The following is a 26,729-nucleotide window of genomic DNA, read 5'->3' on the forward strand; positions in this document are numbered from 1 at the left end:
CTTTTTATATCTCCCAAGGCTTATTTTGGTATAGTTTTTAGTATCAGTATTAGTCTGCTGTAAGAATAGCTGAATAGCCGGCATCCTGCAAGAGGCACAAGTGCTGGGATTTAGAGGGAGGAGGACCCATCGAATGCCGACTCTGAAGAGCCACCACTGGGTGTGCTGAGCAGAGACTAGGCAGGTGGTCTGAGGCTGGAATGTCTTGGAGCTAGAGTTCACATGACACTCACAACGCGAGCAATCTAACATCAGTGGCCCTGAGCTCATGAACTAAACTGTAGCTCCTTTCCCTCCCGGGACAGGGTGGAAAGGCCCTGAATATATCCTGGGACAGCTCTGGGCCCTGGAGGCAGGTGCCATGCAGCCCATGACCACCCTTAAGGTGGCCACCTGCCGGGGGCTTTTCTTCCTGACCTTTTGTTTGCTTACCAACTGCAGGTTCATCCCAGAGGCTTGGTCCACCTGTTCAGTCACCTGTGGTGTGGGGACCCAGGTGCGAATAGTCAGGTGCCAGGTGCTCCTGTCTTTCTCTCAGTCGGTGGCGGACCTGCCCGTTGATGAGTGTGAAGGACCCAAGCCGGCATCCCAACGTGCTTGTTACGCAGGACCGTGCAACGGGGAAATTCCTGAGTTTAATCCAGATGTCACAGACAGGCTCTTGGGTGGCCTGCAGGATCTTGAAGAGCTGTATGACTGGGAGTATGAGGGATTCACCAAGTGCTCTGAGTCCTGTGGAGGAGGTAAGCAGGGGGCCCCTGGGCTCCATGTCCCTTTCTGTCTCTTCTGCATGCATCTATCTCACCTGACTGTTCTGGCTCAAGAAGGCTAAGCTGGGGAGAAGGGGAAGCAGCCATTCCAATTGTCAAGCAAGCACACTGAGTGTTAGACCCAGGGGTTTCTTTTAGCCTGAGTGGCTCTCAGACTGTCAATTGCCGTGAAAACACAGCTGATGCCTTTACTTTCCTTTGTCATTCACTGATGTTTTGCTCTCAACCTTCAGTGTTACTTGTCTCTGTTCTTGCCTCAGGACATGCAGAGTGAACCAAGACTCAGGATGTAAATCTGATCGCCCCCAGACCAAGTTAGAGTCCCTCCCATGTAGTCACCTGTTTCTCCAAACAAGAAGAAAGGATATAAGAAAAGTGATCAGCAGAGTGTATACCAGGAGCTAGAAAATAACTTAATAATTAGTGTCTGATGCAACTGCATTTTACAATGCAGAAGCCAAAGTATAGAAAACCAGACAGACTTGTGCACAATCTCACAGCTAATAAGTGACAGAAGGAACCCAAGCCAAAGCTTCCAAGCTTTCTTGTGCATATTTTATTTAACTAGTATTAAATTCTCTTGGATATATTCTGTGGTGATATAAAAATAATTTCACTAATTTTTTATTTTATATAATTGATGACTAATAGTTTTATATATACATTTATGGAATACAATAGGATACTTGGATATATGGACAATATGGCAAGATTAAACAATGTTAATTGGCATATCCCTTCAATGATCCTTTATTTCAGGGGTTATAAACAGGATTGTAGTAGAAAAATCAATTCTTCAAGATGGTAATCTTTCTTACCACTGTGGAAAATATATTTGATTTATATTGCCACTATCTTCCAATATAGACATGTCCCTCAAAAGAGTTGAGAGGTAAAGAAGTTCTAACCTATTCCTTGAAGAGTCATTGGCCAACAATAACCCCTTTGGGCATGCTGAGCTTCCACATTCCCAGCAGTTTCTTACTTAAGCAGTGAGAAAGAGTAATACAATTGTTTCTCAAAACTGTATTCTAAACCATGACACTTGGGAAACTTTTAGAGAATGTGAGAATAAATGTGTTTCGGCTTTCACATGTAGCTAAAATGGAATGAATAGTCAACCAAGTGCTAGCAAAGAATCCATTTTCTCCAGCAGGTCCTTTAAAAAGCATTTAATAGCCTTGTCCTTGACTTTCTTGTTTGTTTCCACATTTTCCAGTTTCAAGCCCTGGAATTGTGAAGTGTTTTAATGGAGACCCTTGGTATTTTAAAAATCTAACTTCTTCCAAATGATTCTTAAAGACTGTTTCCTGGAACAAATCTAATGTAACTGTATTCATATATGCACTTGAGTCACTTTGAAAATGTCTTTTCTTTCATGCGTAATGAGGGAGAAGTGTTAAATAAGCTTTGATTAACTCTCAGCCAAGCAGGAGCCAAGAGTGCAGAGAAAAGTCTTTCTGTAGCTGGTGGTTACAGTTGCTTCTTTTGTTTGTTGTATTTGTTTGGTTTTGTTCTTGCTTAGTCTATTTTTTGAAACAGGTTCTTATACTGTCACCCAAGCTGGCCTTGAACTCTTGTTCCTCTTGCCTCAGTCTTCCAAATGTTGAGGTAACACAAATGTACCTCCCTGACCAATTGCTTTCTTTTTAATATAACAAATAACTCCAGATTCAGATGGTTGTATTTTCATTCCCTATTTCCATGATCACGTGATTTGAATGGTCATTATTTCTAGTCAAAAACAAATGTGCTTTGAAAAAAATCACTCCTGGACTCTCAGTTATAGTTCTCAGTTACAAGTCAAGCCTGGAACTTTATGAGCAGGTGGAAAAAATAATTGCAGTAATAAGATATATAAATAACCAGATACCTTTATCTTTAAGAGGCTAACTATTCTACTGACCAGCCAGGAGTTTAACATTGAAAGTCTAGCATATACATGGAATGTATTAGTTTCAAATGTTCTCAGAAGAAACCAATTTAGAAATACAATTTCCAGGATTGAGATACAATTGATCTCTTGTCGTAGGAACTGTCTTTGGGTAGCATAAATTCTGTGCCCTTTATATCTAAAGGAAGGAAAAGATACTAAACATTTCCTAGGTCTTTACTGTCAACCAACAGTTATTGTATGTTATGTCACTTTGCCAAGGTCATATATTTACACCTAAAATGTTAGAGTTGAAAATTCCAAAGTGGTGAAAATATGCTTGGGTTTTATGGTCCATTTGATGCACAAAGGCATGAACAAATATTTCAATATATGAGACATACATGTTTGCAAGGCATTGTTTGTCAGTAATATTGTATTACCAACTTTGATCTTTCACCAAAATATAACCCACAAGATTATATATATACATATATATATTACTCATACCAACAAAAAACATGCAGAATTAACAAATAGCTTTTAAGCCAATTTGCAGTTGTAGAAATAACCAAGCTGATTTTATTGTTTTTATAATCTCCAGAGATGAAATCAAATAGACCACAAAAGTAACCTTTCACCTAGCAAAGGTAGCAAGCAGAAGGAACTAGTTAGTAAGTTAGTCTGTAGCTGGGGTTGTGTTTCTTTGAACTGTCATCAAATAACATATAACAAATATGCCATTCTGGAGATATAGACACAGAAAATCCCATTTTCTGGAAGATAGAAAGTGAGCCTAACCTGTTCAGATCTGTGTCCTGTGTCTTCTTACCTCCTGATTTTCCATATGTAAATTGATAGGTATTGTCAAGGAAACCAGTTTTGAACCTTAGCAGCTTTAGGATGTTGAACTCCTAGATCCTAAAACCCACATGAAAGTCTAGCTTTAAAAAATCTTGAAACTGACTTTAGCAAAAATGAGGAATGAAATCTGTACCTATTTTTCCTTTTTCCTTATGAGTCCTTTCTCCCTTTACTTTTCTCAAAAAAAGGACAACCTAAAATCATAGCACACTATACTTAAGCACAGACTCTATGCTGGTTTACCATGTCAGTTTTAGGGCATTGTAGCCCTTATACAAAGGACACCAGCTTGAGGCTAACATCCATCTTCATTCCTTGCTAGTCTCTTCACCAGTATTATGATAAGGTCAGAGCCATAGTCCTACCAGTTATTCCTATGGTTCCCTACTCCAGGCAGCCATGCTTTCTAGTGCCTCTTCCTCTAGGTATTCCACTCTACATCCCTTGAACCTCCATTGCTTGCTGCTTGAGCACTCTGCTTCTTAGGGATCACATACCATTACACAGGGGGCTGGCCAAAGATCTGGTCCCAGGTACTCTGTTTTAAGTTTTCCCCACCATAGAAGGCCTCATCTAAGAATGCCAAGGTAACTAGTCCTCTGACAGCAGAGACAGCACACGGCTGCAGAGAAAAGTAAAGGGAGAAAGGACTCATAAGGAAGAAGGAACAATAGGTACAGATTTCATTCTTCTGTTGTTTATAATGCCCTAGATTAGAATTTCATAACTCTGCAATGATTCTTAATCTTTGCACTTAACTGCTCCATAAGTGATTTTGAACTTTGGCTATAATTAATGTCCTGCAGTAATATAAATTCTAAAAAAAGAGATTGCTAATAACTTTTTAGAAACTTAGTCCTTACTACCCCACCTTTACAGTCTTAGAAGAGCTTAAAACCTATTTTAAAAATAATTTACCAAGTAGAAACAGGTGGTTACATCCCTCACAATACCTAAAACAAGCATTTTCAAGATACATGACAAACCCCATGGTCAGTTTACTTCAGATCTTCAACCTACTCTTAAAAGGTTTCCAACAGCTGAATGAAGCCAAAATATATCTTATTTTAGAACAGCATTAAGTTTCTCTAAATGAGGGAGTCTACTCTACATAAATGCCATGACAACTGAATAGAAAACAGCAGCCCTAAGTTCTGTATCGGATAGGGAGGGACATTTAGTGGCTTGTCATCCCATGTGATATCTCTTGTGGATTGTTTCCTTTGTCATCACACTGTAAATTTCTAATGGCTCATCCCACTACAACTGGAAGATCTTCCTATAGTCAGTGGTATAGATGGAGAATATGATGGAGAGAGTTGAATATCCAACATAAAGCTCAAATTCTATACCCAGAACTGACCATCACATATGTAAATTAAATTAGGAAACTGATCAAAGAAAAAAAGAAAACGGGGAAAAAACTGCAAGCCAAATATGGCAGGGAACATCTGTAATCCCAGAACCCCAGAGACTAAGGCAGAATTCCAAGGTTGAGACCGGCTGAGCTGTATAATAAGTTCCAGGATAACCTAACCTAGCCTACACAGCAAGACTCCAACTCAAAAACAGAAAAATAGAAAACAATAAAATAGCCACAGGACAACTACTGTGATTCAAAACAAAACCAAAACAGTGTTTGATTTATCATACTTATGAAAAGGTAAGTAGATTTGGATTCTGGTTTTAGAATGTCACTTTTTAAATGATGTTATTGCTGAGTGACCTAGACCACTTCAGTATCAACTCAGGAAGCATTCTCCAGTGAGAACTTGGTGTAGAAACACTGGGTAGAGGGGAGGAGGATAGCCACAGGGCTAGCAAATAAGGTACTGTGACAGGTACTGGTTAATGAAGAAGCAAAAATAAAAGGGAAATATGTGCTATTTCTGTATAACTCCATGGATAGTCACCAACTGCACTAACAACATACAAATACCTAACTACAGCTAGATATCTTTTGGTATCTTGCTATAGATAATTATGTATGGCCAAAAGCAAATTAGCAAGAATGTCTTGTCTCATCTTTTCCCTTAAACTGAAGTCCAAACAAATGCCTTGGTTATTTCTGAAGATCTCCAGGGAAGCAGATAGGACAACCTCTTAGTATTTTTAAATGTTAATATGGTTGAGAACATTGCTAAGAACATAACCACCCTCAGCTTTGCCATTTAATAACTGTATGACCTCAGACAAGTCCTTTCACCCTTCTAAAGCTCTATTTCTAGTTTTGCAAAAATGGGATGGAATTGTTGAGAGGAATGAATGTGCTTGGCAAGTATTTAGCTATGCCACCTGGCTGACGACAGACACTCTGTGAGTACTAGCAATGTTATTGTGACCATAAGCAACAGAATACAATGTCTGGTCAATGTACATATATGAAAATAGAACCAGGTAAATAGATGAGATGGATGGGGTGGAAGAGATAGGGGGAGGGAATGATGAAAGGGGTGACATTGATCAAGATGCATTATACTTAGAAACTTGTTGAATTGAAACCCTTTTGTGGTAGCTCAGACCTGTAATTCTAACTACTAGTAGGCTGAGATCTGAGGATCATAGTACAAAGCCAGCTCAGGCAGCAAAATCCGTGAGATTCTTTATTTCCAATTAACTTCCAAAAAAGCTGGAAATGGAGCTGTGGCTCAAAGTGGTAGAGCATTAGCCTTAAGTCTAAATGCTTAGGGACAGTACCCAGGCCAGACCCTGAGTTCAAACCCCAAGAACAACCATTACCCCCCTCCCAATACACATAAAAGTCTGGTCAATGTATCGCCCATTTGTGTTTCCCCATGCCATGAAAGTCTCCACAAGAGCTCCTGCAGATCACCTTAACAGACCTGCCAAGTTTACCTGGGCCAGTTACTGATTGAAATCCTGTTGTACTAATGTCAAAGTTGGGTGTACATGTGTCCCTTAGAACACTTTTCTCAATGGCTGTACATACTATATATCTTATTCGCTTTGCTTCAACACACAAAGTGACCCTAAATATACTAAAGAAATGAATCAGAGTCAAAAGAAAATGAGTCAAGGCTGAAGTCTTGAACTCATGGCCCAAGAGCACAGTAGTTTACAGCATGTTAGATATTAAAACATGGCCTTGGGCTTTCCTTCCAAATCCAACAGTATCTTAATAACTGAACTATAATATATGAAGGTCTTGGGCACTTGGATTTTTTTTGTTCCTTTATATTTTTTTGGTGACCTGTCACCCTAAGCTCCTTCTGTATTAAATTATCACATTTCAATATCAGTGGCTTTATAGATTGGTGGCATTTTGAAGCATTTCAACTTTTCAGGAGCAGTCTGTCTTTGGTGGGGCTATGCCTACAGAAGCCACATATTTAAAAGCCTTTTTTGTACTGAGAGATTTTTTTTTATTCTTTTTGCTACCTGACATTGAACCCAGGGCCTTATACATGGTTAAGCAACTGCTTAACCATTGAGTTGCAATCCCAGCCCTAGATTGGGTGATGTCTGACAAGATTGGCAGTCTTGGGCTTTAAGCTACAACCTCTCACTTGTAGCAAGAGTCCTACAGATTACAGAGACCTCCCACCAACTGCCTTGTCTACACTTCATCACCCCCACACATGCCCACACTGCACTCTGGCCTGACAGTGTGATTTGTGCACAGGTGTCCAGGAGGCTGTGGTGAGCTGCCTGAACAAACAGACCCGGGAGCTTGCTGATGAGAACCTGTGCGTGACCAGCCGCCGGCCCCCACAGCTCCTGAAATCTTGCAATTTGGATCCCTGCCCAGCAAGGTAAGAGACGTGATGCCTACACTGCCAGGCAGGAGCATATGCAGAACGGGTGCATCTCTCTATGGGCAAAACCGGAACACTTATTGTTACCCAGTGTTTTGAAAACCAATTAGCATCAGTTCAAACTCCTAGTCAAATCCACTTAAATTTAATTGAAACCAGGGCCTTGGAACTCCAGCCCAGTCAATGGTCATACACAGAGTCCAGAAGAGGGTAGGCACTGAAAAAGCTTATGGCATGGCTGGTATGTGCACGTGTCACACTACTGCTTTTCCCTAAAGAGAAAATAAACTGACCACAGACTTCACGGTCTCTGCCACCTTCTAGCCTGTGTCCCAAGCCCTCACACCACAGAAATGAAGTGGCTTGCAAATTACAGGGTCTACGGAACTGAAGCATCTGGGTGGTATAATTGACCCGCTGTGAAATCCGTATGCACACAGCATGCAGATTCATTATAGCATGCTCTAGGGATGTATGTGTACCATTCCACATGCGTAAAATCAATTAGAGCATTTCATTGTTCAGCCCTGCCTGGGTCTCATTATTGCCCAACCTTGAGTCTTAGTTAATCAATCCAATCACTGCTTCAGTCCACATAATTTTATGGTGTCTCGAGAAATTTGCTTTTTAGGTACTTTCTTTGTGAGCAAACTTCATCCATGATTCTGGTTTAGAAGGAAGATGTTTAAAGAACCGAATATAGACTTTTCAGATAGCTGATGGGATGAAAAACAGTTATTAGATAAGGTCATATCCTAGATATGAAAAGAGTGCCATTTCTGAATGATATTTCTCTTCTTTCTGCAAAGGATATCACAAAAGAAGCATTTGTTGCTTTGGGGCATTACCAATAGTCCATTGGTAATGGACTCTCAGCCAGCTGGATTCTTTTCTTTGTACATTAGAATGGAGCCATAGTATGGGTCTTCTCTATTCAAATAGAGACACAGTCCCATGTGCTAGCCCAGAGTTATTTGGTATATTGATCTGAACTGTGGGCCTGAGCTTTCCCTGTCAAATGTGGAAGCAAATAGGGTCACTAGGACCACATGTTCTCAGACAAACAGAATATCAGCTAAACACTGCTTGGAGCAGTACCTGACCCACAAGAAGTAAACAGTAAAATAGTCAAGGTCTGAACCAAGCAAACTTCAGGTTCAATGCACAGAATCTTAAGGAGTATGAGTTTCTCTCCTTGCTACACCTGGTCCCATATATCTGTATTCACCCCCCAGATCTCCAGTTGAGTGAAGCTAATAACCAAGTGCAAACTCCTGTATTTGGCCAAAGTCTATCTAATAAGCTGGAGTCTGCTGGCCCTTTAGCTAAGGGGTCAGGAGGCCTGGCCAATCATCCTACCTCTGTCACCAACTAGCTGTGCAGTCTTAGACAAAGTGACATTTCTTGTATCTCCATCTGCAAAATAAACTGATCATACAAGAAGAAAAAAGATCACCATGGCCTGGTCAAATATCCCGAGATTTTCATTATTCTATAGATGGAAACATCAGAGAGCTAGCAGTACTTCTTTCTGCTTGTTTAATATCCCTTGAAAACAGGAAGGGTCTTGCTAGTCACATTCCAGTGTTATAGTAACATCCAGATGCTACAATGAACTGAGGCAATGCCAAAGGTTCTACACCTGGGCACTCCTGATCACTGCTAGGATCTGTGGCCAATAAACCTGTTATATTCCTTAAGCAGTAGAAGTAATGGACTTAAACTGTTATTTCCTATCCTCAAAAGTGCTAACCATGATTAAATTAGATAAGCCTAATTTACACTAGGACCTTCTTATTGACTCAGACAAGGACTGTTAAGCTCATTGGTTTCCCACCATCCAACTATTGGATTGACAGGAAGATCTCTTACAATCATGGATTTCTTGGATTGGCCATGCTTAGTAGAATGGTGCTAATTTAAACAATAAGAGGTACCAGAGCACTTTAGTTTGATATCGCTCACCCTCTCTACCCTCTATCCAAAAGCCAAAGTAGATTTTCATCTTGAAAATGAAACATGTATAGCAGTGTCCTTCCTGTGAAATATTTTAGTCTTATTTCAGGAAAACGAAATTTCCTTCTTCTCTCCTTGGGAGAAATGCATGAAAAAGGGAAATATGATTAGGAAAGGCACAACATTTACTGTTTTGCCACATGCCTTCTGTCCATTTGGGACTATTTCCATCTTTTGAGTGGCCCCAACGTTCAGTATATATTGGGAGCCTTTAAGTCTTTGCTAATATCGATGTGTTTAAAAAAAAAAAAAAGATAATGAAATCTCCCTCTCTGTATAACTAATGTAACCTAGTAAAAAATTTAAAAAGAAAAGCACAATGATTCTACAGGCCATACAGAAATCTTGTACATCTTGATTTTGGTTTCTGGGGAGATGGCCCTAGGCACCATGCTTTGCCAGACAGTTTCCAGTCCTACTGATTACTAGTTTAGAAGCTGATTTTTCTTCATGTTCATTATCAGAGTTACCCAGTCACACACAATATACCAAATGCCTGTAGGGCAAGAAGTTCTGCCTTTGTGGACAGTCTAAGACTAAAGTTGGCTCTTCCTGACACTTTGTATGAAGCAGTGCTTGTATTGGAAGTACATTCCTAATTTGTACCAAGTTTGGCGTCTGTATTCTCATGATTGGCCATTCATGGCAGGAAGGATATATTCTCAGGTTGTGATAGTTCTGAATTCTTGTAGCTTGAATGTGGGTATATGTGTGTGCATATGTGTAATACTTACATTTTAGGACACTTTTTTAAAAAAAAAAATAATTCTTTTCAAACACTGATGGCACACACCTGTAATCCTAGCTCCTCAGGATGCTGAGATCTGAGGATCATGGTTTGAGGCCAACTTTAGCAGCTAAGTCCATGAGAGTCTTATCACCAATTTACCAACAAAAATGCCAAAATTGGTAGGGTATTAGCCTTGAGTGACAAAGTCAAATGAGAGAACAAGGTTCTGAGTTCAAGCCCCAGTATTGGCAGAGAAACATTGTATTTCTCTAATGAGGAAGACTGAATTTTAGAGTCATTGCTGTAAGCTTTATGTCTCAGTCTTCCTGTCTGTATCTCTGGCATCTAGGAATTGACATAAAGCAGGAGCATATTCAATATGTATTTAATAAATGTAAATGAAAGACTTTAGGCCATATTTCTTAGTAGCAGAATTTAGGTTCTAGTATTAATGATAGCTGGAAGATTTCAATGCTATCTCTCCTCCACCCTCTGTTACCTCCTCTCTCTCATCTTCCAGATGATGTGGAAAGTTCCATTATTGGACTCCTTTCTTTAAGCTTAAGGCCTTATATACCGAGGTGAAATATAAATTGCCTTCAGATTTACAATCTGTCATGTTATCAGCCATGTACCACAAAGCATCTCCAAAGCAAGGGTGCAAGGGCAAGCTTTGATAGAAAGAAGGACAAATTGCTAGCATTACCCAGGGAAGAGTTTGGTTGTCAGAAGAGTTGAAAAGCAGTATGTGCAGGACAGATGTTGATCCCTTTGCAACCCTGCCTCAAATTGGCCAAAGAAATTAGGTTCATCTTTGCTTGGGTGCCACTAGTAAGAATGTTCATTCAAAGTTGATAACAAAAAAGTCATTGTTGAAAGAAAGAAACATCGTTGTGTATGCCTTTGCCATTAAGTCTTTGGGGTCTAGAAGCCACATCACCTGCCAACCCTCTAGTGGTAAGTCAGACTGGCTCAAGGGGAAAAATATCCAGAAAGGAGTTAAGGTCTATCACTCAGTCTGCTGTTACCAATTTTTAAAAAGTTCTCTAAGTGCTCTAATTATACAGGTAACACATGAAGAGTCACATTCTTTAAAACTCACGCCCAGCAGAGGTAATCAGTGAAGAAAGCATATCACTTACTGCCCTTTCACCAGTCTCTTCCTCCCTGAAGTCATAACCACCACTAATGGTTTGCTACATCCACTACCAGACTTTGTCTATGAATTTATATTCATTTATGAACATATGTATAGCTATAAGGCTGTTTCCTCTATCAGTGAGATCATACTGTATATTACTCATCACTGAGGTCTTTGAAGCAAGAGTATTGGCAGATAGATTTAGACCTTTGGTCAAATCCTGTTCTGTCACTTTTATCTGTCTAATCCTCAGGAACCCTTTTGGATCTTCATTTTCTTCATCTTTACAATAAGATTACAATCATCACTGAAGATTACACTAATCACAAAAAAAACCCAAATTCTTTCCTTCTCCTTTCATTTCTTTTTCTTTCTTTTTTGGTGAAAAAGGTTTCTAATTTAAAAGAAAGCATGATTTTGTTAAAAACTTCCAAGATTTAAATTTGATTAAATTTTGTTTTCATTGAACTAACTCTTAATAATTAAGTTCACTTATCTCCCTGGTTTATAATAGCAATGACATGAGCAGCCCAAGAAAAAGCAGAAAGCACTACCTTTAAAAAAAAGCATATGACTGTTATTAATTATAAGCATTTGATAGCTTGGCCAGTGTGTGTTGAAAAGATTTGGTAAATGTACGTGGAGGAGGGGAACGAAGTAAGCAATGAAAGCCAGATGGCTAAAAATGAAGGAAATTCCAAGCAATTTCTGCAGCTTTGTTCTAACATACTTTTTTAAACTAAACTTTTATTTCTGTGCAACAGAGAACAGCTGAGTGGTACCGAATAGATAAACAGTGGGGAGGGAGAGAACTCATAATTCCAGGAACAATACTTGATTTCTTCCCTCCCCTGCCTCCACCCCCTGCTGCATCCTCAATCTCTTTGCTCAGACCTAGGATGGTTCCTAGAGCCAGCAAGAACCATAAAAGAAGCTTCAGAATCCTTATTTGAAAAAGAGAAAGTTCAGAACAACATCTTAAAGGTCACAGAGTCTTCTCTTTAAAAAGCACATTTCACAATGCCCATTTATTGGATGCTAACGAAATCCATGCCTACTAGCAGCCCATAATTTCCAATTTCCAATGTTCTTTTATATTAGCTTACAATGGCAAGAGCAGAAGGTGCTGCCTTTTCACACAGCCATGTTTTCATTTTGTTGATGGAGATTTCAAAACTTTGTGAGCACCCTTGCCTTTGACAACTTGTTTTAAGGGTACTGTTTCAACATGCTCTCTAAGGATTGGTTTGTCTTCTGCTATGCTCCTAAAGTTTCCATATGCTTCTTTGAGGCTCTGTCTACACTAACTTTTAAGTGCTTAAAGGAAAAGCACACCAAGACACACTAACGTTCACAGAAACTGAGTCCAGATTTGGAAGGTATATTCAGACCCCTTTGGAGAGTTAATGTCATCACTAATGTAGTTTTCCTGGGTAAATCTCTTTCCTTCTCTTTCCTTCCTGGGTAAGAAACAAAGAGACACCTTTTAACTGTTGGGACTTACTGGGCCAATGAGAATTTCTGCCAGCAAAGTATTGATCTAAGGATTATCCCAGCAGCATGTTGACATCAATGAGTGAAAATTGCTTTGCTTGGAACCATAAACTAAAGAACCATGAGATGTCCCCAGGGAACAAAACTTAAGCTCCCATATGAAATGTGTGGGTAAAAGCATCCAAGCAGGTCTGGGCATGTGGCTTAGTGGCAGAGTGCTTGTCTAGCATGCATGAAGCCCTGGTTTCGATTCCTCAGTACCACATAAACAGAAAAGGCCAGAAGTGATGCTGTGGCTCAAATGGTAGAATGCTAACCTTAAGCAAAAGAAGCTCAGGGTCAGTGCCCAAGCCCTGAGTTCAAGCCCCAGGACTGCCAAAAGAAAGAAAGAGAAAGGAAGGAAGGAAGGAAGGAAGGAAGGAAGGAAGGAAGGAAGGAAGGAAGGAAGGAAGGAAGGAAGGAAGGAAGGAGGGAGAGAGGGAAGGAGGGAGGGAGGGAGGGAAGGAAGGAAGGGAAGGAGGAGGGAGGAAGGGAGGGAGGGAGGGAGGGAGGGAAGGAAGGAAGGAAGGGAGGGAGGGACAGAGGAAGGGAGGGAGGGAGGAAGGAAGGGAGGGAGGAAGGAAGGGAAGAAGGAAGGGGGAAAAAGCATCCACAGAGCATTGATCATTAAACATTGAAATGGGAGATTTTTTTCTTTTTTTTTTATTGTGAAAATACCATACAGAGGGGTTACAATTACATGAGCAAGGTAATGAGTACATTTCTTATCAAGCAGTTGCCTCCTACTTTGTTTCCCCTTCCCATCCTCCCTCCCTCCTGCCTCCCCCACCCCATGCCAAAGTTGTAAAGTTCATTTTTCAACATAACAACTTGTACATCTCATTGTTGCAATGGGTCCACCTGTATCCCTACTTAAATGATTTGTGGTTTTTTTCTCTTCCCCTACATAAATTAGAACAACATCAAATACAGTGAAAGCAGGGGTTATACCATGGGGGAGGGACATACAAAGCAACATAGAAATCATCTTATAAATATGATAGAAACAATTGCATGAAAGGAAAAAAACAAAAAAACATTTGAATACTTATCTTGGGGCTCATTCCCCTAACATCAACTTGTATGACCTTTTCTGTTTGACTCAGACATATACTAGTTATTGCAAATAAGGGAAACCATGGGACCTATGTTTCTTTGGGCCTGGCTTACTTCACTTAATGTAATTTTTCCCAAGTCTTTCCATTTCCTAACAAATGGGGCAATGTCATTCTTTCTGATGGAGGCATAGAATTCCATTGTGTATATATACCACATTTTCTTAATCCATTCATTTACTGAGGGGCATTTGGGTTGGTTCCATATCTTAGCTATGGTAAATATGCGATAAACATAGTTGTGCTGGTAGCTTTAGAATGGTCTTGTTTGTGAACATTTTGGTAAATGCCCAAAAGTGGGATTGCTGGGTCATAGGGGAGCTCTATGTGGAGTCTTTTGAGGAACCACCACACTAGTTTCCAAAGTGGTTGAACAAGTTTACACTCCCACCAACAATGCAGTAGGGTTCCCTTCTGTCCACATCCCCTCCAGCATCTGTTGTTATTAGAGTTCTTGATTATAGCCATTCTAACTGGGGTGAGGTGGTATCTCAATGTTGTTTTGATTTGCTTTTCTTTTATAGCTAGGGAGGTTGAGCATTTCTTCATGTGTCTATTGGCCATCCTTCTTTCCTCTTCAGAGAAGTTTCTCTGAAAGTCTTTAGCCCACTTATTTATTGGGCAGTTGTTTCTTTGAGGATTTGCTGTTGGGGGATTTAATTTTTTGAGTTCCAGAGATATTTTAGATATGAGACCCTTGTCATTGTATGGCTAGTGAAGATCTTCTCCCAATCCATGGGCTTTCTATTGATCTTGCTAGCTATGTGCTTTGCCATGCAGAAGCTCTGCAATTTCATGCAATCCCATTTGTCCAACCTTTCTTTGATTTGTTGTGTTTCTGGGTCTTTATTAAGAAAATTTCAGCCTGTGCCAAGGAGACCTAGGGTTCCTCCTATTCCGTCCTGTAATGTTTTCAGGGTGTCTGCCTTGACTCCAAGGTCTTTGATCTATTTGGAGTTGATTCTGGTGCAGGCTGATATATAAGGATCTAGCTTTAGTTTTCTACAAATGACTTAACCAATTTTGCCAGCACCATTTACTGAAGAGGCTGTCTTTCTTCCATTCTATTTTTTTCACTCCCTTATCAAAGATTAGATGGACATAGGTCTGTGGGTTCATTTCTAGGTTTTCAATTCTATTCCATTGGTCCTGAGGTCTGTTCTTGTGCCAGTACCAAGCTGTTTTGATTATTATGGCTTTGTAATAGAGTTTGAAATTTGGTATTGATATTCCCCCAGCACTGTTGTTTCTGTTAAGGATCATTTTTGCTATTTGGGGTCTTTCATTGTTCCATATGAATTTTTGGATTGCCTCTTCTATTTCCTTGTAGAATGAAGTTGGAATGTTGATAGGTATTGCATTGAATTTGTAGATAGCCTTGGGAGGTATTGCCATTTTCACGATGTTGATCCTTCCAATCCAGGAGCATGGGAGTTTTTGCTACTTTCTAAGTTCTGTCTTTATTTCCTTTTTCAGGTTTTTAAAGTTTTCATCACAGAGGTCCTTCACTTCTTTAGTTAAGTTAATTCCTAGGTATTTTACTTTTTGTGGGGCTATTACGAATGGAGTTGCTTTCCTAATTTCAGCCATGCTTTTCTCATTGTTGGCATACAGAAAAACCATTGATTTTTGAGGTTTAATTTTATACCCTGCTACTTTGCCAGAGTTTTGAATCAGCTTGAGTAATTTGGGAGTAGAGTCTATGGGATTCTTTAACTACAAGATCATGTCATCTGCAAAGAGGGAGAGTTTTACATCTTTCCCTGTTTGAATCCCTTTTATGTTTGCATCTTGTCTTATTGCTGTAGCTAGGCATTCTAATACTAAATTGAAGAGAAGTGGAGAGAGTGGACATCCTTGTCTCATTCTTGAGTTAAGAGGAAATGGCTTTAGTTTTTCACCATTAAGTATAATGCTGGCTATAGGTTTGTCAGATACAGCCTTGTATTGAGAAATGTTCCCTGGATTCCTAGTTTTTCCAGAACCTTCATCATAAAGAGGTGTTGGATCTTGTCAAATGCTTTTACTGCATCTATTGAGACAACCATGTGGTTCTTATCCTTGCTCCTGTTGATGTGATGAATTTTATTAATTGATTTGCGTATATTGAACCAGCTTTGCATCTCTGAAATAGAACCTGTTTGATCGTGGTGTATGATTTTTTGGATGAATTGTTGAAGTCAATTGGCCAAAATTTTGTTGAGAAGTTTTGCATCAATGTTCATCAAAGAAATGGGTCTATAGTACTCTTTCTTTGATGAGTCCCTGCCTGGTTTGGGGATGAACGTTATGATGGCTTTATAGAATGTGTTCGGTAGTGAACTTTCTCTTTCAATTTCATTGAAGAGTTGGTGAAGTATTGGTGTGAGCTCTGCTTTGAAGGCCTTGTAGAATTCCTCTGTAAATCCATCTGGTCCTGAGTGTTTCTTAGATGGGAGGTCTCTTATTGTTGTTTCTATTTCAATGCTTGATATAAGCCTGTTAAGATGCTTTAACTCATTTTGGTTTAGTTTCGCAGCATGTCGATATCTGCTAGGAAAAAGTCCGATGAAATGGTAGACTTTTTGACAATACTTCAAGGACATTTGTTCACATGTGAGAGAATAGGAAATAGTGTACCTCTCCTACTAGGAATTTTATAGTACCCTTCAAGATAACCAGAATTTCTCTTTGTTCATTCTCTATTGAACAAATATTTATTGAATGCATCCTTTGTGCCAGGCATTGCTTAGGACACATTAATTAGCAGAACCCACTTTATCCTCTGAAGCAGGGTGCCAGAGTTTGGGGATGGTCTAGACTTTGTATTATTAGCACAGTCATTGTTTTTGTTTGGGTTTTATTTTGTTTTGTAGGGTCTTTTTTTTTTTTTTTTTTTTTTTTTTGGCACTGGGGATCCAAGCTAGAACTCTAAGCATACTAAGCACATTCTGTCTGTACCACTGAGATACTTCTCAGCCCCATTTTTCATTTTGTTTTCATTTTAAATTATATGTTTATTATCTTAACGTATTTGCACAAAGGGGTTACCATTCAAAAACTCCATTTGTAAGTATAATGCTTAGTCCCACTTTAAATCTTAAGTGCCTTAAATGCTGCCCTTCTTAAGAAAGTTATTAAAGAAACTCCTACATTCTTCAGTGCACCAAGATCTAAACTATCCATTCCAGTTATCTATCACATCCATTGATCACCAGCACCTCAGGATGGAAGTACCACCACCAAATGGCTTTCTCCTATGTATATGATAATGAAACAGAGTTTTGAAGATCAAAAATCTTCTAGCTTAGCCAGGTGCCAATAGCACATATCTGTAATCCTAGCTACTCAGGAGGCTGAGGTCTGAGGACCAAGGCTCAAATTCAGCCTGGGCAGAAAAATCCATGAGACTCTGTTTTCTAATTAATCACTGAAATGCCAGAAGTGGCGCTGTGCCTCAAGTGGTAGAGTGCCACCTTGAGTAAAAAAGCAAAGAGAGAGTGCCCAGGCCTTGAGTTCAAGCCCTAATATGGATGTGCATGACACACTCACATACAAGGAAAGAAAGAAAAAATAATAAGGAAAAAACACCTTATGAGAAAACAACAAATAACCTAGTACAGTTAGGAGATGTGCTGACTCAGCAATAACCATTCTTAGGTTTCTTTGTGTTATCAGTACAAACACACAAATCCACTCTAACCCCAGGTAAGAAAATTCAACAAAATGATAAAGAAAAAGAGGAGACAGTAAAGACAATACAGATTCTCCAAGGAAAGGAAGTGGTTGGCTGAGTAAGGCTTTGTGACTCTCGGCAAGTGTGACAGATAACCTAAGAACTGCCAAGTCGAGGGTTGGCACCATGACAGGAATAGTAGTTTTCAGAAGATGGACTCCACATCATCACTGAACTCCAGATGACTGAACACACATTAGATATTTCCCTTTTCATACCTCCCTTTCTGTGTTTTAAATATCTTCTTTTCTCTATCTCTTTTTGTCCAGTCTCTTCCCTGTATATTTCCCCAGCATAAAGCAATACATTTCTAACCCTAAGGCTGACAGAAGACCTCTTCATCTCAAATTGTGCCTGATGCCATCTGGTCAAAACTTTCAAAGAAGCCATATGGATATTAGGCAACAATAACAATCACATAGCTTTGCTCAAATCCTGCCTGTCCTGAAATTGTGACTTTATAACTTCAGAAATACTAGATTATAGGGAAAGTTAAAAAAAAAATTCAAAGCCAGGCACTAGTGGCTCACACCTGTAATCCTAACTACTCAGGAGGTTGGGATCTGAAGATTACAGTTCACAGTTCAAAGCCAGCCCAGGCAGGAAAATCCATGAGACTCTTATCTCCAATTAACCACCCAGAAAACTGGAAGTAGCACTGTGGCTGAAAGTGGTAGAGTGCTATCTTTGAGCAAAAGAGCTCAGGGACAATGTACAAGTCCCAACTTCAAGCCCACAACTGACAAAATAAATAAATAAATAAATGACATGACATGATTTGTGTTCAGAGACTCCACTCAAGTTTTTTTTTTCTTTTTTAACTTTTAATTTTAATTTTATTGTCAAGGTGATGTACAGAGGGGTTACAGTTACATAAATAAGTTAGTGAGTACATTTCTTGTCGAACTTGTTACCTACTCCCTCATTTTTCTCCCACTTTCCCTCCCCTACTAGCCTCCCCTCAAGTTGTACAGATCATTTCCAGCATATTGTCTTGTACATATCACCGTTACATTGGTTTCCCCTTTGTCATTTCTCTCACCATATTTTTGTCCCCGTTCCCTTCCCTAATGCAGATAAACAAATATACAATACCCAGGGTACCAAAATCAAATACAGTGACAACAGAGGATAAACCACGGGGGGGGGGGGACACAAAAGAAAAATAATAAATCACATAGAACATTAAAAACAACAACAAAGAAAAACATCTTATGTCCATGTCTTAGAGTTTTCACTCAACTTTTGCTGGTTGATTTGTAAGCTAGAAGGGTGTGTGTGTGTGTGTGTGTGTGTGTGTGTGTGTGTGTGTGTGTGTGTGTGTGTGTGTGTGTGTGTGTGTGTGTGTGTGTGTGTGTGTGTGTGTGTGTGTGTGTGTGTGTGTGTGTGTGTGTGTGTGTGTTCCTATTCCTATCCAAGCAATACAGCTAAACAAGCAGAGGCTTTAGAAAAATATGTACAAGACACTATGTTGAAAACAAACATTAAAGCTTTGGTGGGGGGGGGAAGAAGTTGGGGAGGTGGAAAGGGAAGGGATAGTAGGGGAAAAAAAACAAAGGAGGGGGGTAACAATGCTTGATAAGAAATGTACTCATTACCTTACTCATGTAACTGTAACCCCTTTTTAATAAAATAAAAATATATATTAAATATATATAAATATATATTAAAATGTTTTTAAATCAAAAAAAGAAAAATACCTAGCCAATGGAAAGTCCTGATTTGGCAGAAGTATGTTCAATTCGAAGGAAGTTATGAAGAGCTTGTGGTTAAACCTTTCCCTTTATCTATGATATCTGATAGACCCATTAATCCCACCATCTGACATCTACCCAGTTTCAGGCTCTTGGTCTAAGCATACAAATTACCATGGTAGAAAGAACCAATTCTTGTTCCCTAGAAGCTTATAACCTAGTAAAGATCATGAGCATGTTAACAAGATCTTCTTTCTTCTATCCAAGCTATTAAGAGCAAACCTCAGGTCTTGATGAAAGTTAGTGCTTGAGAAGGAGAATAAAAAATTCATTAGAACTGCACTTCTTAAGGCAAAGCCAAACATCTAGGAAATGAAGCATGCTAAAACAGAAATAGAAGAGACCTCAATGAATACCTTAAAACCCAACACTGAGTCATTAGGCAAAGAACTCATTTCCTAAAAAAACATTTTGCATGAAGAAGTACTAACAGCCAGAGAGATGCAGCCTGTGCCTATGAATCTGGAAGACAGTGAGGCTGTTGGGAGCTTTACAGCCTTTCTGTGCCATTATCAACAACCATTGGTGTAGTTTATGCTTATTCAATGGTCTGATCATATTACACCACCATCCCCAGCTTTCATGCTTGCACACACACACACACACACACACACACACACACACACACACACACACACACACACACACACACACACACTCTGCGGGTTTCTCTTTGACGAGTGCGAACCTAAGTCCTTGTCCCCTTTTCTGTGCCATTCTCTGTCCCACTTTTCCTACTACCTTCACCTTTCTCTTAGAGACTGATTCTCAACCATCTTGCCTCCTTACTATTCAATTAGTATAACAATAATAGTAATATAATGGAGACCTATTTTATGGTATATAGTATCCTCATTTTTTGAACTCTTTCTCAGGCCTCCTCTTCTCATTTGTTTAGAATTAGGGGAACAACCCTGTCTAAGTTAATTCACAAAACTAAGGTGTAATTGGCCCGTCTCCAGCTTATATTCCAGTCTTGAGAGAACAGTCTTCAGACTTGCATAAAATTGGTTTAAAATCCAGTTCAGCCACTCAGGTGGTTGAGATCTGAGGTCTCAGGCAGGAATTTTTGTGAGGCTCTTATCACCAAAAAGCCAGAAGTGGAACTGTGGCTCAAGTGTTGATCAAATGAACCTCAGGCCTGAGTTAAAAAAAAAAAATCCAGTTCAGATCATTTGCCACCTATTTGAGGACAGGTTTTATGATTTTTCAAGGCTTCAGTTTCTTACTCTTTCACCCTTGACTGGGCTGCTGTATAGTGCTGAACATGATACCTCAGAAATACTAAGCACTCCATAACAAGTACTAGGTATTATTAGTATGGGTTTTGTGGAATTTGTTTTTATGTGTCTCCTTAAGAAGTTGTCCCTGGTGCACTTCTGAAGTTGGGTACTTTAGAAACTTGAGGTTGCCAAGAATGCCTAGCCCTTGACTATCTTCCCTTAGTTCTAACCCTTGGGAGACTAGCAGTTTTCTGTGGCTTAGAGAGTCTCACTTGGTTCAGTAAACATTTATTAATTTTGCTTTGCCATAGGCTTTCAACAAATCTAGGACATTGACCCTAAGCCAGGCACTAAGAGCTTATTACTTGAGCCATGTGTCCATCCCTTTTTATTTTTTTGCTTTGGTTACTTTTTTAGCTCAAGTCTTGATTTTTTTTTCTGGTGCCAGCCTGAAACCATGGTAATCTTACTTATGCTTCCTTCATAAGTAGGATTAGAGGCATGAACCACATCTGGCTTGTTGGTTGCGATGAGATCTCACTAACACTTTTGCCCAGGTTGTCCTCAAATCATGATCTTCATAAGTTCTGACACCTGAAGAGCTGGGATTACATTTCATAAACCACCACATCTAGCCCTCTGATTATGCTTAAAGACACAGGAGGGGCTTGGAAGGTGGCTCAGTGGTAGAGTGCTTGCCTTGCATGCATGAGGTCCTGGGTTTGATTCCCCAGCACCAGAAAAAGCTGAAAGTGGCACTGTGGATCAAGTGGTAGAGTGCTAGCCTTGAGCTGAAGAGCTGAGGGCCAGTGCCCAGGCCCAGAGTTCAGGCCCCACAACTGATAAAAAGAAAAAAAAAGAAAAAGAAAAGGGAGCAAAAGTACAATTTTGTCTGTAATCATGTAATGCAATAATAGTACATCAACTGGTAAGAACTGGTGAAATTACTTACTCAAAGTTTTACTAGTCCTCTGGAAAACACTGGATCTTGAAAGCTAACCATTTATCTATAACTTCTATATACTCTCTAAGTTAACTAAATGTTAACTTAGTGTGCAATAATGACTCAAAAGATATGATAGAGACCTAGAAATAAAGTGACATGTGGAAGAAAGAAGGGTCTCTGGCTCCAGGAATCCTAGTACCTTTCCATTTTCTTCAGTTGTGAACTCCAGGATTATGAGCTTTTGGATTACAGACTTACTAAGTTCTCCAAGTTCTATTAACCTTTGTGTTATATAAATACAAAATGCTGAATTTTCATTCTCTTCTTATCTCTTTTTTAAGTCACCCCTTTATTCCCTGTCATGTAAGATATTTCAGAAGGTTCATTTTTAGGGCCCACTCTCTTGATCTGTCTGCCACATGCTTGCTTATTTTGCTTGTGTCATTGAAGACTTGCTTATCACCTAAGAGATTGAGCAGTGTTATAGAGAAATCACAGATTGAGACTTGACATTTATTTTTCATTATATTTTTGTTATCTTTAAGTAGTTGTCCAAAGGAGTTACCATTCAACAAATCAGTTCACAAGTACAAAGCATCTTGATTGATAGCACCCCTTTCATCTTTCTCCCTCCTCCTAGTTTCATTGGATATGTATTGAATAATATGAATACATTCTCTTCACACACCCGCTTCCTCTCTTCCTCAGGAACTCTATGTCTTCACTTTAGTTAAACACACACTGGGTAGCAACCCTTTACTAGCTGCAATATATGGGAAGACTCTATAGATGATTCCCAAATATAGCCAAGATGCTCTTTGAAAATTTGGATTTAATGATTTTAAGGACATAAGATGAAGCTTATAAAATAGATGCACTTACCGGGAACATTTCCTAGAGTTTAGACAAAAGTTTCTGTGGACAACAAACCCCCTGCTCCCTCCCCTCCCACCCTCACTGCTTTCTAGCCCACTTTTCCTGCCTCAGCTGCTTTCCCCAGGCAAGCATGCCAGCATCATCAGTGCCTAGAGCTGCCACAATGTTCTTCTTCATCAAGCTGTGGAAAACCACACAAGGAAACTGTTATGAGCAAGGTATTTATGGATGAAAAATCCACCACAACTAGACAGATACTATTCATCAATGTTCATTTTTGTGAGCAAAACGATGCCAGAATTCTATATGGGAGAGACACATATGGAGCCAGATCTTCATCACAAGATGTGATCCACTGTCAGCTTCAACCTCACAGACTTCTGGAATAGAAGGCCATTTGTTTGCAATTGAGGGAGAAGAAGACAGTGAGTTGACAGTGTGGAGGCCAGAGAAACCTCTGTTTCTCTTGTTTTATCCCCCCTCTCTCTGTTACTTGCTACACACTTCCATAGATTTACAGGCACATCAGACACACCCAGAAATACTTTGTGTGAAAATGGGTTACTGCCGTGCCCTTTCTCATTAATTTAATGGAGGCTGGTGATTCAGCAGACCCATAGTGGAGTGAAATGACACCACATGTGGGCTGGGTTGGCCACTCTTTGATCTAGAAAAGAGTAAGTGTTGTTTTCAACTCACTCTTGTGCACCTGCCTCCTCCAGGAGGGTAGTTCTGTAGAACAAGGTTAGCAAAAAGTAGACCGCTTTTTTTTATGCTCCTGTAGCCAGGCTACAGCTGTACATTAGACAGACGTATCAGTTGGCTTATGGATTTATATTCCTGTCTCTTGACATGAAGAAAAAGAGTGTGTTGATGTCTGATATAGATGGTGATAAGATCTTGCTCCAGTTGTTTTCATTCTCAAACATGGAAACTTCTCTTTCCATTCTCTGTAATAGCCAAACACTAATTGAAAGCCTATCCCAACTTTGTGCCAGCAACAAGATCATAGAGCTTAGTATGGAGGTTCCTGGAAAGACTCCACATAGACCTCCCCTATGACCCAGCAATCCCACTTTTGGGCATTTACCAAAATGTTCACAAACAAGACCACACTAAAGCTACCAGCACGACTATGTTTACTGCAGCATTATTTACCATAGCTAAGATATGGAACCAACCCAGATGCCCCTCAGTAAATGAATGGATTAAGAAAATGTGGTGTATATACACAATGGAATTCTATGCCTCCATCAGAAAGAATGACATTGCCCCATTTGTTAGGAAATGGAAAGACTTGGGAAAAATTACATTAAGTGAAGTAAGCCAGGCCCAAAGAAACATAGGTCCCATGGTTTCCCTTATTTGCAATAACTAGTATATGTCTGAGTCAAGCAGAAAAGGTCAGATAAGTTGATGTTAGGGAAATGAACCCTAAGATATGTATTCAAATGTTTTTTTTCTTTCATGTGATTGTTTCTAACACATTTATAAGATGATTTCTTTGTTGCTTTGTATGTCCCTCCCCCATGGTATAACCCCTGCTTTCACTCTACTTGATGTTGTTATAATTTGTGGAGGGGAAGGGAAAAAACAAATTGTTTAAATAGGGATACAGGTGGACCCATTGCAACAATGAGACATACAAGTCGTATGTCAAAAATGAAGTTTACAACTTTGGGGGGGGGGAGGGTTGAGTGGGGGGATGGGGGAGGATGGGATGGGAAGGGGAAACAAAGGAGGAGGCTACAATTTTTGATAAGAAATGTACTCATTATCTTGCCCATGTGATTGTAACCCCTCTGTACAGTATTTTCACAGTAAAAAAAAGAAGCTGTAAAAAGAAAAAAAATATCATAGAGCTTTTAATATTTATCAAAGATCAATGGCATATATGGAGTCTACTATTATTTCTGTTGTTTATACACTCTGAAGTCAGAAAGCAGCATGAACTTGGGCTGATAGAGTTGTCTAGAATCTAAAAATTTGACAAATGAGCTCCCTCAGTGCCTGGAGTTACAGAATTTCAGAATTTGGTCCAATTTTCTCATTTTATCTGTGAGAAAAGCAAAGCCAAAGATATTAAGTGATTTGCTCAAGTAGACATTGGCTTGCAGACTCTAACTAAAAACCTGAAAATGCTTCCCAACTTTGAGCTCAGTGTTTATTACATATAAGCAGGAAGATCTAAGGAATAATTATAGTGAATCAGAATGTAGTTACTAGAGCCAGACTTTCTGAATTCAAGTCCTGTATCTTTCACTGATTAGCTTTGTTCTTAAGCAAGTCATTTTACTTCTATCTTTATTGCCTTATCCATAGATAAAAATTAAATAGTACCTACCTATAGGGTGTGGCACAGATTAATGATTTTATATGTGTAAAGTATTTGTGTTATGTGAGTGACTGCTGCAAGTTGCTACTGATGGACTACAAGGCTAAATCAGGTGACAGAATAAAGAAACCCAGATAGTCATAGGTATACGTATTTGTCATTACGAAAAGAAAGTTTTCTAAACAAACTTCTGCAAAAAGTTTTTCTCCACATCTGTCTCCAACACCACAAAAGTTAAATGATACCAGTAGCTGTAACTACAAATCTCCATTCTTTCCAAAGATGCTCAGATACACCAATCTTAGTATTTTAGAGTGAGGAATAAAGATAACAGGTCAAATGACATGAAAGAGGGAAAGGAAGAAAACAGCTACATTCGCAATGTTTCAGGATCTTTCTATCAATTTAGTATAGATGAATTAAGAGACCAGAATTAGGAATTCAGTGGACCTTCACGTTTTATAGGGTAAAAGTCACTCTCCAAAGTTTTTTGTGTGTGTTTTTTTTTTGCAAGGTAAATGAATTCTGCTGTTATTCAGAAATCAGGTATTGGGTTATTCCATTGTTTCTATTTTCCTAGCTCAGAAAGTAAATGATATGCTCTAAGGATCAGCCAGAAAGTTACTCTGAGGCCTGGGATGGAGTCAAAATATAGGTTACCCGTAGTGTAGGAAGCAGGAACAAATTAAATAGAAAAAAATAGTTGTTTTAACTTGGATATACTCATAGCAATAATTCTAAGAATACACAAAAACATTTTTTATTGTTTTTCTCTGGTACATGAAAAATAATATTAAAACAATGATGACAATACAAATGATCGCAACTACCATGAAGGTGTTTTACTAAAAGACAAAAACATAGGTTAGATCTCTGGAGGTGACCATTTAGGGTCATCTCCTGGGTCTTCATTGTACCTGAACTGGGTCAGTTTACTTCAATTGCCCCATATGAAAAATGATCTGATAATAGAGCCTATATCTTAAGGATGTCATGAAAATTAAATGTTACTGCGTATCAGCTTCTACAGTGGTACTTAGTACAAAAAAAGTACCCCAAACGTCTGGAAGCAATAATGATAATCATTGTTACTGTCCCCACCTTACAGATAAACAATGTGACATTCAAAGAGGGTAACTTGATGGAGATTATAACACATACATGGAAATAGATTCTAACCCTGGTACATTTAGAATCCAAAGTTCTGCCAGAGGAGTTTGTTGACATTCTCATAGTAAACATGCTTTAAGAATCAGGGAAATTTGTCAGTTCTATTTAACCCAAATATGTTTAAAACTAGGGTCCCAGGGCTAATAGTCCTAACAACAAATGAGCACCAAGGATGATTTAATAAACTAACAAAAATCCTAATATGAGGTTTTAATGTATATGGACTTTAGTCTGATAATAATTCCTTAACTGTCCCTGACATAGCAAAACATCCAAGAATAGAACACATCCTATTTAAAGAGATCTTTGAGCCTAACTTGAAAAATAGTTGAAGGAATTTTGTTTTTTGTGTTTTTTGGGGGTGGGGAGCCCATGTAAAAGCACTAGTGAAAGACCTCACCCTCATTTCCAAATAACAAACAAGGTTTAGAAAGAGCACAAGGGCTGTCATTCCCACATCCTCTGAGCAGAACACTGGAGGGAACAGAAGCCTTCTGGTCTGCAAAGTTGGTGTGTCTGTGTCACTGTACATGTGTGTCTGTGTTGAACATCTGTGTATTGTTTGTGTCTGTGTCTCTGGATACATGTGAGTCTAACATCTGTGTTTGTGTGTATGTGTACATTTGTGTCCTAGCACTGATGGAATTAATTACTGCATCCCTCCTAGTATCAATAGCTAACTGTTTCCTCCTCACATATCAAACTCCAGAGACAGAGAGAAGGGGATATCTCTAGGGAAATATTATCTTGTGCCCTGGTATTGGTGAATTACTCCCTGAAAACTGACAGGTTGTAGTACAGACAGAACAAGAGCATGCTGGCCACTTCTCCCTCAGCTGATTAGGTGTATTCCATTCAGCATATTCCATTCAGCGGTCTACCAGGAGCTACA

At 39.2% G+C, this 26,729-nt stretch overlaps 1 protein-coding gene across 2 annotated transcripts in view; it reads left to right on the forward strand.

Moving 5' to 3' along the window:
- Adamtsl1 (ADAMTS like 1) overlaps positions 1 to 26,729 on the forward strand; it is a 393,459-nt gene that overhangs the window by 228,191 nt on the left and 138,539 nt on the right. For both annotated transcript variants that reach the window (XM_070007848.1, XM_070007857.1), the window contains 2 exons: positions 442 to 743; positions 7,151 to 7,280. In XM_070007848.1, coding sequence (XP_069863949.1) covers positions 442 to 743; positions 7,151 to 7,280 — 432 coding nt within the window. The remainder of the gene's footprint in view (positions 1 to 441; positions 744 to 7,150; positions 7,281 to 26,729) is intronic.

The sequence above is a fragment of the Dipodomys merriami genome, unplaced genomic scaffold (assembly GCF_024711535.1).
Source record: "Dipodomys merriami isolate MVZ:Mamm:240054 unplaced genomic scaffold, mDipMer1.0.p SCAF_11, whole genome shotgun sequence".
NCBI lineage: Eukaryota > Metazoa > Chordata > Mammalia > Rodentia > Heteromyidae > Dipodomys > Dipodomys merriami.